The sequence below is a fragment of the Rutidosis leptorrhynchoides genome, unplaced genomic scaffold (genome assembly GCF_046630445.1).
Source record: "Rutidosis leptorrhynchoides isolate AG116_Rl617_1_P2 unplaced genomic scaffold, CSIRO_AGI_Rlap_v1 contig135, whole genome shotgun sequence".
Taxonomy (NCBI): domain Eukaryota; kingdom Viridiplantae; phylum Streptophyta; class Magnoliopsida; order Asterales; family Asteraceae; genus Rutidosis; species Rutidosis leptorrhynchoides.
Genome location: NW_027266388.1, coordinates 32868 through 50347, shown reverse-complemented (window position 1 = coordinate 50347; position 17480 = coordinate 32868). Strand labels below are relative to the sequence as shown.

General features: G+C 34.7%; 2 protein-coding genes and 1 pseudogene across 2 annotated transcripts; 1 reads left to right on the top strand and 2 right to left on the bottom strand.

Annotated features, from left to right (window-relative positions):
• Positions 1 to 5026: 5026 nt before the first annotated feature.
• Positions 5027 to 6680, bottom strand: LOC139881246 (uncharacterized acetyltransferase At3g50280-like; annotated as a pseudogene).
• A 2106-nt stretch (positions 6681 to 8786) lies between these two features.
• On the bottom strand, positions 8787 to 11974 carry LOC139881243 (hydroxyproline O-galactosyltransferase GALT2-like). The gene is given in 9 exon segments (XM_071865751.1): positions 8787 to 8993; positions 9076 to 9183; positions 9322 to 9374; positions 9377 to 9494; positions 9609 to 9737; positions 9912 to 10202; positions 10682 to 10710; positions 10713 to 10913; positions 11071 to 11974. Coding segments are annotated over 9 exon segments (2040 nt in total).
• Positions 11975 to 13951: 1977 nt separating this feature from the next.
• LOC139881245 (protein PLASTID TRANSCRIPTIONALLY ACTIVE 12, chloroplastic-like) lies at positions 13952 to 17211 on the top strand. The gene is made up of 10 exons (XM_071865753.1): positions 13952 to 13955; positions 14071 to 14144; positions 14444 to 15118; positions 15418 to 15530; positions 15746 to 16005; positions 16136 to 16257; positions 16577 to 16645; positions 16776 to 16829; positions 16910 to 17020; positions 17113 to 17211. Exons 1-10 carry the CDS (start codon positions 13952 to 13954, stop codon positions 17209 to 17211), a joined length of 1581 nt encoding a protein of 526 aa, XP_071721854.1.
• Positions 17212 to 17480: the final 269 nt, after the last annotated feature.

Sequence of the window (17480 nt, the reverse complement as noted above, 5' to 3'; positions counted from 1 at the left end):
GAATTTTTCTTACAAAGTAGGTACCTATGGCCATGGATTGATACAACTTAATTATAAGCTATTCCTACTAGAGGAAAATTGGATAAATACGGCACGTGTTAAACTAAAAAATAATTCGGAATGTGTACGAAACTAAAGATAATTCGAAATGTCAATTCAAGACCCCACAAGACTCGTTCCAGAAAATGGCACAAAACACGTGTTTGGAGTATTTATTTCGTATAAGGTATTCCATTCATCCTCAATTTGGATATGAAAAGCTTTCTTCATACATTCCCCATTGTTTTCATAGTTATTTAGAAATTTCTACAGAGTAGAATTTTTAGGATGTGACAAATCTTCGATTAGGACTCATAGGATGTAACAAATTGGACAATGTAAGTCGATTGTTGCTTGATATATACGTCAAATGCTTTGAATATTTTGTGGGATGAATGTTTAGATATTGAAAGATCAAGATTCTTAAAGAAATAATGATCTCACTATACTGCTATTTGGTTTACCGACAGTTTTCCTCCAAAATTTTATTAATCACGTCTTGAAAATCGAAACAGCAAAACTTTAACTCTCACCACAAAACAAGTGTTGGACAAAAATGACAACATGCATGGTGGTAGTTTGACAAATATTCACCACCATAATCACTTCTCAAGATTTTAACTTTTCTTTTTAATTGATTTTCGCCCAAAACTTTATACCCTTGAAATATTTCAAAAACTTTATCTTTTGATTTTAACAAATAAACAAAAATATATTTTGAAGAATTATGAATGCAAGTAATAAAATATATATTACTGTTACATCCCAATTATTAATTATTAGACATAAAATTTTGTCTAATATCATACATACATTTATCATATATTAAAACGTATGATTAGATTAAAACGATACTGTAACATGATATGACCTCTTATAATTTTATATCAATGATTAAATATATATATATAAGAATTAAATCTCATTTATTAAAATTGAAAGTAAAAATTGATTAACTAATGAAAGTACAGAAATGATGTAATGTTAAAGTAAACTATATTTGTTCTACAAGTTTCCATCGATCGGTGGAAACTGTATGACTTAAGAAAAGATTAATAAATTAAAGAAATGAGAATTAGAGCATGGGAGTGAATGGAAAGAAACAAAAATAAGAGAAAGAAAGAGGAAGGCAAGAGAGAGAACGAGAGAGATAGGGAAAGAAAAAAAAAGGAATTAAGGGATGGGGAGGGAGAGGGAGATTAATTAGAAACAATTGGATATTGAAACAGAAGAAAGAAACTTAGATCAGAGAGTGAGTAGGAGTGACGAGAGAGATCGTAAAGAAGCTAAAGAAAGAAAGACTGGGACCAAACAAAGAGAATATTTGATCATAATTAAGAAAGAATAGGAAGGAGATATGATATTGAGGGAGATCGGGATAAAAAGATTGATAGGTAATCTTATTTAATTTGATTAAAAGCTTTTGAGTTTTTGTATTAATCTTTATTCTTGTATATTTAATTTTAATTTTGTATTAGATCAATTGATGTTGAAGGAGTTCCATGCTTTAGTTAGTTAAAAGTTTTAATTAGTAGTGAGTTTTTTATTTTTCATAATAATATTATTATAGGAGACGTAGATCGGATTGGAAAGTGAGATTGAACAATTGAACAGTGGCGCGCGATCGAGGTGTTCGTTGACATAGAAATTGCGTCGCGGAGGAGGTAAGTATCGATTACAATATATACTAATATAACGGTTTATTAATAAACCGTAGGCCCTTGATTTGACATATAGGATCATGAATTAGTTTTATGAGAATTTGGTAGGTCCTTGGCTAATACGTATAAATATATAAAAATATATATTTATATATTTTGGGAATAATGCGTTCGGGAAACTGGTTTGATAAAATGTAAATTGACTTGAGTAGTAATTATATATATATATTTCAAATTTAATTTGAAATATGGAGTTATGAGTTGGATGTGAAAATTGGGTTGTGAACTGGATTGGGAAGACGGAAATGTGTTTGTGATTTAGTTTTCAGGCACATGTGTAGGTTATGGCCATAGACCAATTATATGGGACTATCTATTGTTGGGTCCCGTCACTATCTATCATTGAGGGTAGAGTGACATTGGTAACGAACGGGCCCATGGTGAGGCCGAGGTATGCTTTGTGCTAACCAAATCAAAAGACGTGGTAAGGCGCATCGTTACAGTACCTACACAGGATCTAGGTACCACGTGCCGCCCGACCGACCGGGTTAAATGTCGGAGTTTTCGTTGGATTGGGTAAGAGTGTCCGGTTTGTTGTGTGTCCTGAGCACTCTTTATGCCTAGTTGGTTTCGATTTGGTGAGTGTCGGGCTATTGGATTTTGGTAAGAAAATTCTGGTTGTTTGGATCTTTGTTGGTTTGTGTTCGGGTTTTGAGAAACCTTTGAACTTTTATGGGTTTGTTTGAGTGTCGGGATGTTGGATTTTGAAAAATATATATATATATATATATATTCACATTGTTTTTGGAAGAAACCGAGTTTGTGAAACCTCTAATCGATTTTGAAACTTCCGTGGGTGTATAATTTATTAGTCTACCTTTATATCATTATATTTGTATTTGGTATTTACCGAGTGCGTTGTCACTCATCCAAATACTATTTAAATTTTTCTTGCAGTGTATAAATTAAGCGACTCGAGGAAGCGCGTGACGACGTTCGAACTTCTTTCATTGGTGTATAATCTTTCATCATTTCTCAAATAGATATAACTCCGTGTTGGCAGAGTTAAATTGTAAGAAATTTAATGACTTGTTAAATAAAATGATAAATTATTTAATAATTTAATACTTGTGAGACCGTAAATAGTAATTAGGTTGGTCTTAATCTCGCTTGAAGAGATTGAGACGCCGGTCACGATCAGGATGGGTTTCGGGTCGTGACAATTACCACCTCTAGTTAAATGATCATTCAATTCACAAATATCACCGCACAAGTTCAAGCAAAATTGTTGAATTCTTTCTATACTAACATGCGATTTCTTAATCATTTTAAATCCTAAACAAATTTCACATTTTTCTTCATCATTACTAATAAATTTTAGAATCAAGATTTGTTTTGACATTATTTTCATAAAATTAAAATTAACATGATCTAATCTAGCATGTTTCGATCATATAAAATAATCGGCTTTATCAATCATATAAACTCACTCACCATCCCCTAGCGTTCAAACTTTTTAAGTTGCTGAAAAAGATGTTTTCGTGTAAAACTCATAATTGAATATAAAATAGCTGATTATGGTATTTTTCTTTATTAATTATTATTATTATTATTATTATTATTATTATTATTTGATATATGAAACGAGTTAAAAAACAAATTGCCAAACAACATATATAGAACAAGATTGATTAAGAAACAAAATCCCTGAGCTTGTTGAGGTGCAGATTCTGGGGCAGCCTTCTCTCCGAGTTCCTGAGCAAGAAGGTACTAATTGCCATACAGAAAAGAAAAACTTAATTAGGAGAACATCTAAGAAAGGCTTATGCTGACCTCGATCAAGCTTCAAACTTCGGTTGCTAATCCCTCAAAAGCATCTACAATCAATAGAGATGCTAATCATTATATTAAAAAGTCGATCTTTTACATTTTTTTTTTCTTTTTTAATCAACCACTTCACTTAAATAACTGATCACAATCCATGTTGTTTACGTTAGGAACATGATTACGGCTAGACATATATCAAATAATTGAAAGACCTTAGCTAGGATTATCTTTTGGAATGGCTAGTTGTATGCCTTCGAAAACTAAATCATCACCACCTTCTAATAAAAGAGATTATTCCTCATCAGCATACCTAAGATCTCTCCTACAACAACTAACTAATGTAAGGATCAGGAAAATTTTCTTTAGTTCATTGAGAAAATGCATTCTGCTTTTAAATAGCAGTATTTTTTATTTTTGGCATTCCTGAAGTAGAAATTTAGAAGATTTAAGCAATTTCTAAGAAACTCCATGAAGTGAAATTCAACTACAACTTAAAACTCCATGGAACTCGTGATGTACAGCTATTTGGTGTCCAGTATACTATACTGAAAATAAGGCATATCAACATTTGAGGAATTGATACATGTTGCATATTATAATTTGTTATAATCTCAGCCTTCAACCCACCTACACACTAAAAAATTGTTCAGTTTTCAGCTTAATTAGCATAAATTGGATCTTATACTTGTCTATCATATAGCACAAAAATCAATGGTACAGAGAACTCAACTAACTGTACATGTTTTTTAACATAAGACACCTTAAACAAACAAAATATGGAATGAAGTTTTTTAAAACATAAACATTGAACAAAAAACAAACCTGAGTGATGAACTAAATTTTAAAAATAATATTCAACAAACATAACCTTTTAATTCGTACTTCATGTTGATCATTCCCATAAACATTGATGATAAATAATGTGTTTGTCTTCTTCTTTATTTTGAGCCAAGTGTTAGAGATGAGATGATAAGACAAAATAATTTCAACTGGCTTTTGTGTCCTGATTACCAGTGAGCTGACAAGCACTCGTCTACACTATTGGGAAAAGATGAATCCAGGGCGGTTCAACCAATTTTGGGATCCTAGATGAAAGTAAGAAATGAGGCCTTTTGGGTTGTCAATTTCAAGACCCCATAAGTTGGAATAACGCGCAAGTTTAGGGCACTTTTTTCGGTTCCACGAACATGTACAGAAACTCGTCTCAAGTCTAAGGTATACGTTTGTCATTTTCTCTAGAGTCTAACGAAAGTCAAAATCACACTGTATGTCTATTTACACACGGTTCAAATGCCTAGTGACACATTTCCATCAGTTTGGGAATTCTAAATTGACATGTCTGTCCTTACTTATTGTTGAAGATATTGCAACTTGCAAGCCAAGGGAACAAAATTGCCAGGGTATACAGCACTAGAATTTGTAAGCACGGATTTAGACATTTCATCTATTCCATGATGAAGAATAAAAATTACTTACTGACCAATTACAAATCAAATTGGTTAATTTGATTTGCTTGTAACAGAATCCATGAATCATTTATCATTAGCCACGGCCTCCAATACATACGGAGAAAGGCAAGCTTCAATGTCAATACTTCCATCTTCAACTCCTTGAGTCACAGTAATCATCCCATTGAATTTGTTCCCTTCGCCGCTCCTAACCGCCACAGGCTTTCCCCAGCCGAAATCGTTCCCATAGGCATCGAACCTCGGAGAGCTGCTCATGACCAAAGCATTAGTTAAGTTGCTAACTGCTGGTAACAGTTTCGGATTCTCTACCCATTTCTTAAAATAGTCTAGCATATTTTCTTGTGTGTTCAGCAACCATCATGTTCATCTTCCAAGCTGTGAAGCCGAGTCCATTTTGGATGACTTGTTTCGCTTTCAAAGTTACAGCTCCTGCTTGAACTGCATTTCCAAAATAATGTTGTGGCAATTCATGCATTCTTGATCGTGCTCCTCTTAGAAACCTGTCAATCATAACAATAATAATGTCAAACCAAAGTAAAATTGACTATAATAATGTCAAACTTGTCAATCAAGTTACTCGAGATAACACTGTTATTCATATCAAGTTACTCAAGATTTTGTTCTCCTATTAGAAACAGGTTTATATATTAAGCAGCTACTCATGATTTTGGTCAACAAACGCCAGTTTTGCCCGAAAATTGCTTTCGAAGTACGTAGTTATAGACCAAGATCAATCTATAATTTTTTATCACGATTTATTGATGAAATTATAGATTAGCGGTAATATTAATTTTACATTAATTACCTATAATGTGTTTCTTGATGAGGTTCAACCATGTCATTTGCATATTGACTGCAAATGACTGAGCGCCAAAGATGAGCGAGTAAAGACTGCAATGAAGAGATGTTAATATTTCAGTGCCAACCTCGGCATTTGCTTTTGCTTTGAGGGTAGCTATACTTTCTCTTGTGAAGTGAAAAACCCTCTCCTTCAATGCTTGCATAGTAATGGAATCTTTGTCGGCCGTTGGAATAATCGGAATCCGTAATGGGGGATCAATACCGTCAGGAAACCAATGGTGCAGAGCAGGAGGGTTTGGAATCGACACATGCTGATGCTGACTCGATTTTCGAGAGATTTCGGCCCAAGAATTGACTAAATGCCAAAATGACGTGCCATCACAAACAGCATGATTAATGGTGCAACCAATGAAGGTACCGTCTACGAGCTCGGTTACTTGCACAGCAAGCAACGGCTCTGGGACGCCCTCATAATTTCCAACTCCGTTGAGGAGAAAAAACGACCATATTCAGGTCCCATAATATCAGCAACACTCACACGATTCGCTACCGCATGCACAAATCGATCCCCTGAATTGTCGCAATAGATGAAATGACAGCAAGTATCGCCGCCATCATCGTTTTCGATCATTTTGAGGCGACCTACGAATGGAGGAAAGAAGGCTAGTGTGCGAGAGAGGGAGTGTTTAAGGATTTCAACGAAATCGAATTTCTGATTTGGTTTGTTGAAGAGAAGTCCTTTTTGAATGGCGTGAACTGAAAGGAGTTGGAGATCCCATGGTGTTAGATTAATTTTTTCTTTTGGGTTCCTCGTCTCCTCATGATTGCCATCAGTGCTTGGTGCGTGAATAACACTAGTATATATTATTTGAATGTTCGCCATGAATTTCTTAACAAGTACCTATGGTCATGGATTGATATAATAAGATAATTCGAAATGTATACATATTACAACTGAAATTAAATAATGCTGTCGTCTTGTCTTGTGTAGTCAATTAAAGACCCCACAAGACTCGAAATAGAAAATTGCACAAAACGTGTTTAGAGAATACTCCACAAATAGTATATTCCATGACCATCTTTGGTCATTATGATATCTTATAAGCTCCTTCAAAACTGTTGCTTGTAGCAGCGGCAGAGATTCTTAAGACTGGGGGCATATATTGAATATCGACGAGAGTTTGAGATTTTTTTTTAACATGTCGATTTTACTCAGGGACGGAATGCGTGATCAAATGTTAGGTAGTATCAATGAACAACAATGAATTTAGAATTCGAAAGTTAGGATGATCAAGACTCAAGAGGACATTCATAATAGGTCGAATATATAGATTCAATTGAATGTATATTTATGTATATAATTGTTAGAAAAAAAACTGTCGCACCGCGGATTTTTTAATTATACATTATTTGAATCTATTAAAACTCACTAAAATTGATTAGATAAAGTTATTGATCAAAGTATCTTAACAAATCTCTTTTAAATCAAAATATATTTTTACTATTTTGATGAGACTTGATTATTTATTAGAGTTTATGTAAACATTTCAAAAAATGTCCTCTTACTTAGAACTACCACTCTTAGTTGTTATTTTGTTTATGATTTATAATATATACGTATGAAAGGCTGATTTTTAGAGAAGTTTATTTATTAATTAAGATTAAAGTTTGTTTTAAATGTAAAAATATTAAATTAGATAAAGGAGCGTGGAAGAAATAATTAGAAGACAAAACATAAGGAAAAAATGAAAGGAAAAAGAGGAAGAAAGAATATGGGTCTTAATACACCTCTTAATTTTAATTATTCAGATTTTGGTCCATTAAGAATGTTTGTTTTTTTATTAAGAAATCCACTTATTATCTTTGAAAGGATCTGATCTATTACGTTATACTTTTCCAACTTAATAGAATTCAGATGTTAATTAATCACCATAATTAATTAGTTAAAATATTTTTTTATTTTCTTCCTAAACCAACTTGACTTGACGTTTTTTTTTTATTTTTTATAGTTCATAATTTCATTAGGAAGGAGCGTATTAACGATGATCTGTTCAATCATTTTGACACTGCTCAAATAATATTCGACGAAAAACAAGAAGAAGAAAATCCGAAAGAAGCACATGGAACTAATTGGACAACTGAAGATGTCCGGTTTATGGAAAATTTGAAGAACGACGTTGCGCTTCAACTTATGCAGAGAAGAATCAATAATTGAAAATTTTATATTTTAACTATTTATATATAATATTATTAGGAGTGTTTCTAATTCTTCTCAAAATAACTTGCATTACATGTTGATCATTTCAATAATTGAATTTTATTATCAAGTTTTTTTGGTGTTATTATTTAATATAATCATTTTTTAAAAAACACATTATAATTAAGATACATTCAGATTTTTAAAAAATAATCTTAATAAATCTCTATTCAGATTTAGATATCATATCTTAATATTCGTGTATTCAGATTCAGACATTTAATCTTTTTAAAAAAAGAAATGCACCCTAAGGCTAGACCTGTTGGATGTAAATGGTGAATCTTACCAGTAAGGCTGAGTTTTACATTAAAATATGACATGAAAAATTAATTTGTATTTTATAACCATTGGTGGCATATGCCCCACCAGCTCCATGGTGTATCCGCCCCTGGCTTGTAGTAAAAGTTTTGGATAATTCATTCTAAAAATGGAAATGGGCTGGCTTATAGATAGCACCAAACTCATTTCATCAAATGTCACAAAACCTAATTAGCATACAGACTTCTTGTGTACAACATAGTGGATTGATGACAGTCACATCACTTACATGGTATGAATTTCTTCTGCTTCTTTTTCTAGATACCGAGAACGTGGAAACAAAAAATACAACAGGATTTTTTAAAAAATTTACCACAAAGCCGCCGCCTTTGGAGCCTGCTTCGTTTTTTTTTTTCCTGGTGGTAGGTAAAATCAACTTCCTCCGATAAAGATGGATGTTCGCCATTCGTGTTATCATCTAAAGTTGCAGCAGCCAGCTCGACCTCTAGACAACTTGTCCCAAAGGCAGATCATCTGTCTTGGAGATTGGTAATGTGCTGTGTAATAATTCTCCATGCACCCATACTGACAAAACTTCCAGTTGTGTGAATATTGGACAGCCCTTGAACTGTTGAATTGTTCCACCCACATTCCCATACTCACATCTTCCATCTTAAAAAGCTGCCATGGAGGAATTATACCCATGAGTGAAAACTAATGGGGTTGGATGCAAATAAATAATCTAAGGAATGGCAAAACTAACCCGTAGGCGTCTGTTGTCATGTTCGAGGACTATATGCTTAGCAATATCGGTCGAGATTATATATCCAGGCCCATTGGCATATGGAGGATATACATCTTCTGGCCATTCCTACAACATTATAAACCGATCTTAATACCGATAATAACAAAGATAAAATTGATGCCAGCAATTAAGTTCCCAGTTTTCCATCAAAATACAGCATAAAAAGACGCATATAAAGATAAAAATTAAGCAAGAATGTAGTACCTCATATGTGACTGACCATTTTCCATGTCTCAAAGGACGATGCAAAAGGTTAGGTTGCCCATATACAGAGGCCTTTTACGAGGGGTGCCCTCAACTTCTTTTAGAACAGAATCCACCCTCACAAATGTGTCATCGTCAACTTTCATGATGAAAGCAGTTGTCACATTTTGAACCTACAAGGAGGATGAGATATCTCGTAAATAGACTTCATCTAGAGATGACAATAAGATTGTAAATCCAGAAAATAGAGAAAAATAAAGTGAGACGACACATCTACACCTACTCACCCCAAATTCGCAGATAGCAATAGTTTTAAGAACAACGAGCTCATAGCGGTCCATAAATGGCAAAATCACAATGTCGCCAAAGTACTCAGCTTCCTTCTTTAGCACTGCGTTGACTTCCTTCCTTGGGTTCTACAGGTTCATTTAACAAAATGGTAAAGACATTGTAATGCTATGAGTACATGTGTGTGTGACCGATGCTAGGGAAGAAAGTGACTAAGCAAATGGAAAAAAAAACGATGAAGCTAAATAGGCCTCTTTAAAAGTGAATAGAAATTTATGAAAAGGTGAACAACAGTGCCTTACCAGGGCTACAAAGAAACGCACTACCACATCAGAAGACTTAACGGCTGAAGTTTGCATCCAAGTTTTTCGAACTGCCATGCGCTCGGCAAAGTGATTGGTGGCAGAAAGAACACCAATAAAAAGTCGAACCGGGGTATGGGGTAAAGGATGAGCAATCCACTTTGGAGCCATTTCTAAAACTCTTTGTGGAGCGAAACTTGGATGAGAACTAGGTAGAGAAGTGGCATAAACGGAATGAATATCCACATCTCCTTTAATAGCTAGACCAGTCGCATCTTCAAGAGTGAAGCCCTGGAAGGAAGACGGAAAGAACAGGGAATATAATTATTTCTGTTTGGAGCCAAAACAGAACAGAGTATATCGCATAAAGAACCAGTCCAATATTGAAGACTCCAACACAAGAAATTAATCAAGAAGCACTACAAAACCCATTGAAAATCAAGCAAAACAAAGTCTCAAATAAACAGGGAACTCCGCAAAATAAATCGAGGCATACACATAATTTTGTAAGAATGTAACTGAAAAAACATTTCAGAAAGGTAAACAAGGTGCAAAGAATACATGAGAGTAAATGCATAGATTTTCAAAGAAATTAATCCCCCCAAACAGAGGAACAAAAAAATGTAAATGTAAGGCATTGATGATTGCACCGAGATGCTATGAGTGGACATGTCATTTTCTCCAGAGAACTTAAGAGCTAATTCCCTGAATAAAATTAGGGACCTACAACATGTATAGATGATTTTTCAATCTTTATATATGGAACATACCGTTCGATAGGGGAATGATGTAATATGCCGCCCCCAACACTAATATGGTAACCATCAATACCAGCACGAAGGGTCAGGACATATAGTCTACCCTGAACAAAAGGAAACGGCCAGGTAACCTCAGGTTTCTGCTTGCGCCCTATGAAGCGCTGAAACCAAGATGTTGTCTTAGACTCTTTCAAGTCTACAATATCACTCCGCATCCACTTTTCACATCTCCGAAATCCATCAACTGAAAAAATACAATCTAGTCAATGAAAGAGTTGCCTAACAGTAATGAACCGTTAAAATATATCACTTAAATTGACTAGAAAATATATATTAAAAAAAAAAGCATAAGAGTTTGCTGATGGGTCCGAAGCAGCACAGATTTTAATAAGTCAACATACCAAGCATTTCTTCGTCACCTTTGGATGGCATACCATCACACCTTTGAGCTGTTCCCCACTGCATCCTATAGCAAGTATTATGTTCAATGACTGTATGGTGACTCCAATCTCCTTTCAACCGAGGATTAATATGCAGTATCTTCGGAGGATCCTCCCCATCCACTGCCTTCAAACCTTGCAACTCAACCACAAACTGTGAAACTGTTACCACGCCATTACCACCCCTCAACCTAGCCAATTGTGGAACGAACTCCGGGTGTGCGAGATGAGGTGTTCCGACCACAGTAATGGAAGAACCTGCAGCTAGCCCACAAGGAAGAAACATAACCCCGTCTCCACTTGCTAGTTCTTGCCCGCTCATTGACAGCCAAGAAGGACAAGACTCCACCTTCCCCTCAACTACAGAACTCTGCCCAGTCTCATTTACATTAATCTTTTCCATTTCTTTCCATGCTTTCAGTCCAAGTGTCCAAGCCTCATCTGCCATTCTCTCAAGTAATGAAAATCCACTTGTTCTATTTCTTCGCCTCATAATCTCAGCTGTAATCCGACCATAAGGAAATTGAAGTGGCTTTATCGTAAGCGAGCCTTCTTTTCCTTCTTTCACATGCTCCTTACCAGGAATCAACAATGGGCTTTGGTTTTCATTATCTTCTAATTTCCTATGGAATCTATCCTCGTGAACAGAATTAACAAAGGCTTTGCTTAAATCAGAGTCCTCTGGAACTCCTATGATCCTCCCATCCAATCCAACATGGCTATCATCCCAATTCAACATTGCTGCGATCTCCAGAAAATGCGGAAACTTGCACGCTAAAAAAACCAAGTAAAATACCCCTATAGCAAACAGAAAATGAGACAATTTAAACCTCCTGGTACTAGGTTCACCTTTTACTCTCTTCATCTTGTAATCAATCTGATGTACTATCAACAAATTCGGTGTGAGCTACAACGAACAAACAGTCTCAAGAAACCATCTCTGACGACCAATGAGGTTAATGCACACAAATCTGCACCTCTACCAGAAACTAAACATGCACATCTCACCAAAATGAACTGACAAAAAGATGAATCAATAAACCCTAACTATAACTTCGCGCAAATGAGAAAGTAAAAGCACCCTATAATCGATCAATACTTCAAATCCAGCAATAGAATGCTTAAAACCTATCAAAATTTATGATCGACACCTCTACATTCCTCGTAATCGTACCAGCATTTCAATTCAAAAGATCAATCCTCAACAAAATCTAACCCCAATCTGAGATACGTCGTGTTTATTCACTACTGGAGAACACGCAGAGGACAAACGAAGATTCAGAGAGACGAATATGAGAAGGAATCAATGTTCTTGTTGGATTTGAAGATCGAAAAACGGGTGAACGGAAAGAAAGAGAGCGAAGAAAGAAAGTAATCTCCAACCGGATGAATGCGTATTGAGCTGAAATTTTTGAGCGTAAATGTTTATAAGGGCTTACATGGAAAGCTAACAAACGTTCAAGCACTGAAATGAAAAATAAATAAAAGTGAATTTTTATGTGCAGAATGTGAATTTTTATTATTATTATTATTATTATTATTATTATTATTATTATTATTGTGAGATTTGAATTAGTTCAAACAAAGTGAAATAATCCCTAATTTTAATTATTGGCATGGATCCAAGGAGTGATCTAAGGTTGGAGGTAGGAGACAAGTATCAACAAATGTTAAGTTCCGATTAGAAAACGTTTAATTTGGAACTTTTCAATAGATTTGTGTGGCTTACGGAATCGAGCGACTGTTACATTTAAAATTTTATTGTCGGTTATGAAATATTCGGAGAGATTTAGAAAAATATTGAGATGAAAATTATACTTCATATATTAATAATATTGTTAATAAAGTTGAGGAAAGAATAAATATATAACTGATTCTAAAAAAAATATATATATATATAAATATCAAGGTATTAAATAAAAATCTCTTAAAAATTTTGAATCACATTGTAAATTTTCTAAATCAATAATATTTTCAAATTTGAAATATTAAATATTAAATTAATTATCTTAACAATTAAATATAGGCAACAAAAGACAATAATCTTGTATGGAGTACATCGAAAAGAAAAGGAAGAAAATGAAATGAAAGTTAAAATATTAATTAAAATAAATAAAAAAGGAATAAAAATAAATATAAAGCTACTTTCAAAAGTAAATATAAAGCTCGTCATGTAAAGGAAACTGGTCTAAAGTCTAAACTAAATAAAAATCTGGGAATCGATGCCGTGATAACTATCAGAGCTAGTGTAGGCCAGGTTGTACAAACTTTCATTTAAAACGAATACTGTATATGATTTTTTTTTTGTTGAAAATAAATACGTGATGTTTTATTAATATAACATGATGAATAATTTAAATAAATATTTTATAAAAAACATATTATTTAAGATTTTAAAAATTAAATAAAACATCATGAATAATTTAAATAATTTTTTTTATATAAAAATATCCTCAAGGACGAGGGAATAGTAAATAAAAATTAGATAAACATATATACTTCAATTTTTTTAAAACCGAAGGGTGGGTGTGGGTCCGCCCCTGGCTCATTGGGTCAACCTCCACAAAACGTCTACTCATTTCACATTTTACGATTGTAGGGACTCGAATTTCACATCAAGGACTAAACGTTTTAACAATGACTAAAATCAGGGACCAAACGGTTCACCGGCCCAAGATCATCGACCCTTTAAAGTTATACTCGCTACCTTATCCATCTTCAGAACTCTGGCTTGACTTTCACTAAAACCCCTCGCCTCTTCAACCCAGCAAATTATTTATTTAATTTATTTATTTCATATTCATAAAATTATTTCATGTCTTGATTGCATTTGTGATTGAAAATGGGTACTCTATCACCAGCTTGCATTTCCACCGGTGGGTTTGAATCTACTATACAAATTTATGTGTTCTTCTGAAGAACATAGTTTTTTTTATTTTGACACTTATGGATTCATTTCAGGTGTTGCAGACAAAGGACTTAGAAGTTCAGCTGATGGGTTTTCAGTCGGAAAAGCTCGGTTTAGTCATTTGCAGGTTTCTCTTCTTTCATGCTCGCCGCCCTTGATATTACATTTATATCTTATCTTGCATTGAACATTTTCTATGAAGAACCTCGTGCTCTAAATGCTCATATGTACAATTTAGTTAGTTTGATGGATGGAGAAAGAAATGTGAATTTGCTGGGTTATATAATGAATTGGAGTGCTGGAATTGCTACCCCTGTTGTTTATTAATTGGTTTATGCTTCTTCTTTAGTATGTTTAGCTTCTGTTTCTGCTATAATACATTTTATTTGCATGATTGTAATCAATAATTATCTGCAATCTACGAAGACTCCATTTTTAGGTTCATTCCTACATGGAACTTTCCAAGTTAGAGTTAGCTTCAAAGACCCTATAAGAAGGACTACTCAACTCCCCAGTATAAGGTGTGAGAATAAGAAGAAGAAGGATGAGGAACCACCTTTCATTGAAGTGTCAGTCGAGAAGCCTCCTTACTACAGTTATATGGATTCAACATCTGGGCAGTATGAGCCAGCGCTCGGGGCTCGTGCAAGTATTCCAGGCAAAGAATACTGGCCAGAAGGTACTCTTGATCGAGTTAGGGCTGCTAAGGCTCCTGAACCAAAGGGAAAATCAAAAGGTTCTCCTTCCTATGGTAAAAATCCTGGTAGTAGGCGGAAGAAGTATAAAACATCTGCTGCTGAATCTTCAACAGTGAATGTGGAATCAAACGAGCCATTGGAATGTGAAGTTGTTGAGGAGACCATGGAAGACCCTAAAGATTTGTCTTCTGAGTATGTTGTTTATCAGACAGAACCTGAGCATGAAGAAGAGACTGGCTATGATTTGGATAAGAAAATTGGGCGCCCCCATCCCTTTATTGATCCAGAAAAGAAGAAGCCAATAGAAGGTACGCTCACAAGTGAAGAATTGTGGTGGAACTGGAGAAAGCCAGAAAAGGAGCAGTGGTCCAGATGGCAAAGGAGACGACCAGATGTTGAAACGGTTAGTGTTAATATAGAGGAAAAAGAATTAGTGATAAACTTTTGTTTGAATGCATCTTTATGATAGGGACAGTGTCATGCAAAAGTGCAAAACACAAATATAAGACAGATGTGAGATGTCTCTCTTGTAGACTTCTGAAGTACTAAACTTGTTCATCATTCTCATTGTCATTCAATCATGTTGGTGAAATCGAGACAAACCTGTTTCCTTCTCAAATGTAATTTCTGCTCAAAGTTTAGCCTATGCTGATGCTCAAGACATCTTTTCTGAAGTTATGACTTATCACATTTCATTAATAGGTTTTTCTCAAAGCAATGGCAGAAACTGGACAAGTAAAACTTCATGGCGATACACCAACATTAACTGAAACATCTCTGTACAGGGCCAGGAAACATCTTTACAAGGAAGAGAGGTATTTCACTCATTTAAATATACAGTTTATTTATCTCGATTAGTTGCATCAAATTGGTGTATGGAAACATTAGAAAAAACTGATTCCTAGAGTTTGGGCTGTGTCATCATGTACATTTGTCCTCAAATGTCGCAATACAACCCTTTCTTTTTCATATTGCTGTAACATCGTTTAAAATGATTGTGTCAGTCTAAAATCTTTGAGAAAACTTGCAGGCTTAAAGCTGAGCAAGACAGATTAGAAGAAATAGGGCCCATGGCGTACTACTCAGAATGGGTAAAATCATGGAAGGGTGATACCTCACGTGAAGCTATTCAGAAACATTTTGAAGAAACTGGTGAAGATGAAAATACTCAACTACAGGAAATGCTTAGTCATCAAACAGATCGAGAATATCGCATAATGATGGGAACTGATATTCGTATCCGCAGGGACCCATTAGCAATGAGAATGCGAGAAGATCTAATAAAGCAAAGTACTACCCAAAGCTATGAATTTTACCATTGTTTTGATATTGTTTTTGGTTATTCTATTGGGTTCTCGTCTTTACCTCTCTGAGCCGTTTATTGTGAGACACCAGTTTACAATTCTGTTGGCTTGTGCAGTATGGGGTGGGGATCCTGTCTATCCAACTATAAATTACATTCAAGATCCAAATGAAGTCATTGATTACAGAGGTCCTGATTTTCATGAACCAACAGCCAATATGCTGGATTTCCTAAAAGAGGTAAATGATATCTCTTCAGATATATTTCTGTAATTTGTTTCCGCTTTTTAAACATAGCAGAAGGTTTGACTTTTGAGACATAATTGAGTACTTCAGGTTATAAGATTTACCATCCATGTGTTCGCTGGACTTGTCTCGTAATGATCGGTGAATGTCCAATGCTCTGGGATCACTATTATGTATAGTGGCTTTATTTTATCGAGTAATCATTGACTTGTTTGAACTTGAAGACCAAGGAGACCAGTTAGAAATAAGTCTTTAAAAAACAACTATGGCACATTTTCTACTATCTTGACCGTCTTTCTCTCATTGTCATCAGCATGGAAAACTCATATCCAGGGAAGATCTGGACAAAATGCTGGCAAAAGAAAAGACTGAAACAGTTGAGGTAGTTTTTACATCTTCTATGTTGTGAATACTGAATGATAATATTTTTGGGGGATTCCATTTATCTATACGAAGAAATTGGAATTATGGAGCTCTATTAATTTGAACGCATGATTTTTCACATCAAGCAGATGACAGATATGGACGAAGCAATGGCACGAGCAGTTGACATAGGTGAAACTGAGGTAAGCCTCATTTACCTTGGTGTTGCACGAAGCTTGAACGTATATGATGTGATTTTTCCTGTAACTTGTATTTGTATCAGAACGAAGAAGAGGATAGTGAGACTGAGGCTGAAGGTGATAGCGAAGAAGAAGAGAAAATACCTCGGAATTGGAGTGTTTACAAAACTACACCTAAACCTCCCAAATCAAAGGTGAATTTCCTTCTATAGATAACATGAGTCTTTTCCACGAAGTCTCTTTTAAGTTTTAACTCACTAGTTGTTGGTAACATTTAAACTTGCAGCGCAAGTCGAAAAAGGAGGAGAAATTGTCTTTGGAAGATGCTATTGATGATTCAGAGAACTTGACGGATTTCCTTATGGACTTTGACGAAGAGCAGTAATATAATACATAGGCCTCACGGCATGAACTTCATTGGAACTGTATCAAGTGCTCTGAAAGTCTGAATTGTGTTTACAAATTGTTACTGTGCCTCCATTTTAAATTCTAGGAATGCAGAGCTCATAGTTTAGGTAAATTGGCACATGCCTAAATTTGAACAACCGACCACTACTTGGCTATTATACAAAAGGGTATTGATTCTGGTTGGTTCGAAACTGTCGATGCTTATTGTAGAGTTATTTTTTATACAATGTTGTAAATATGATTTGG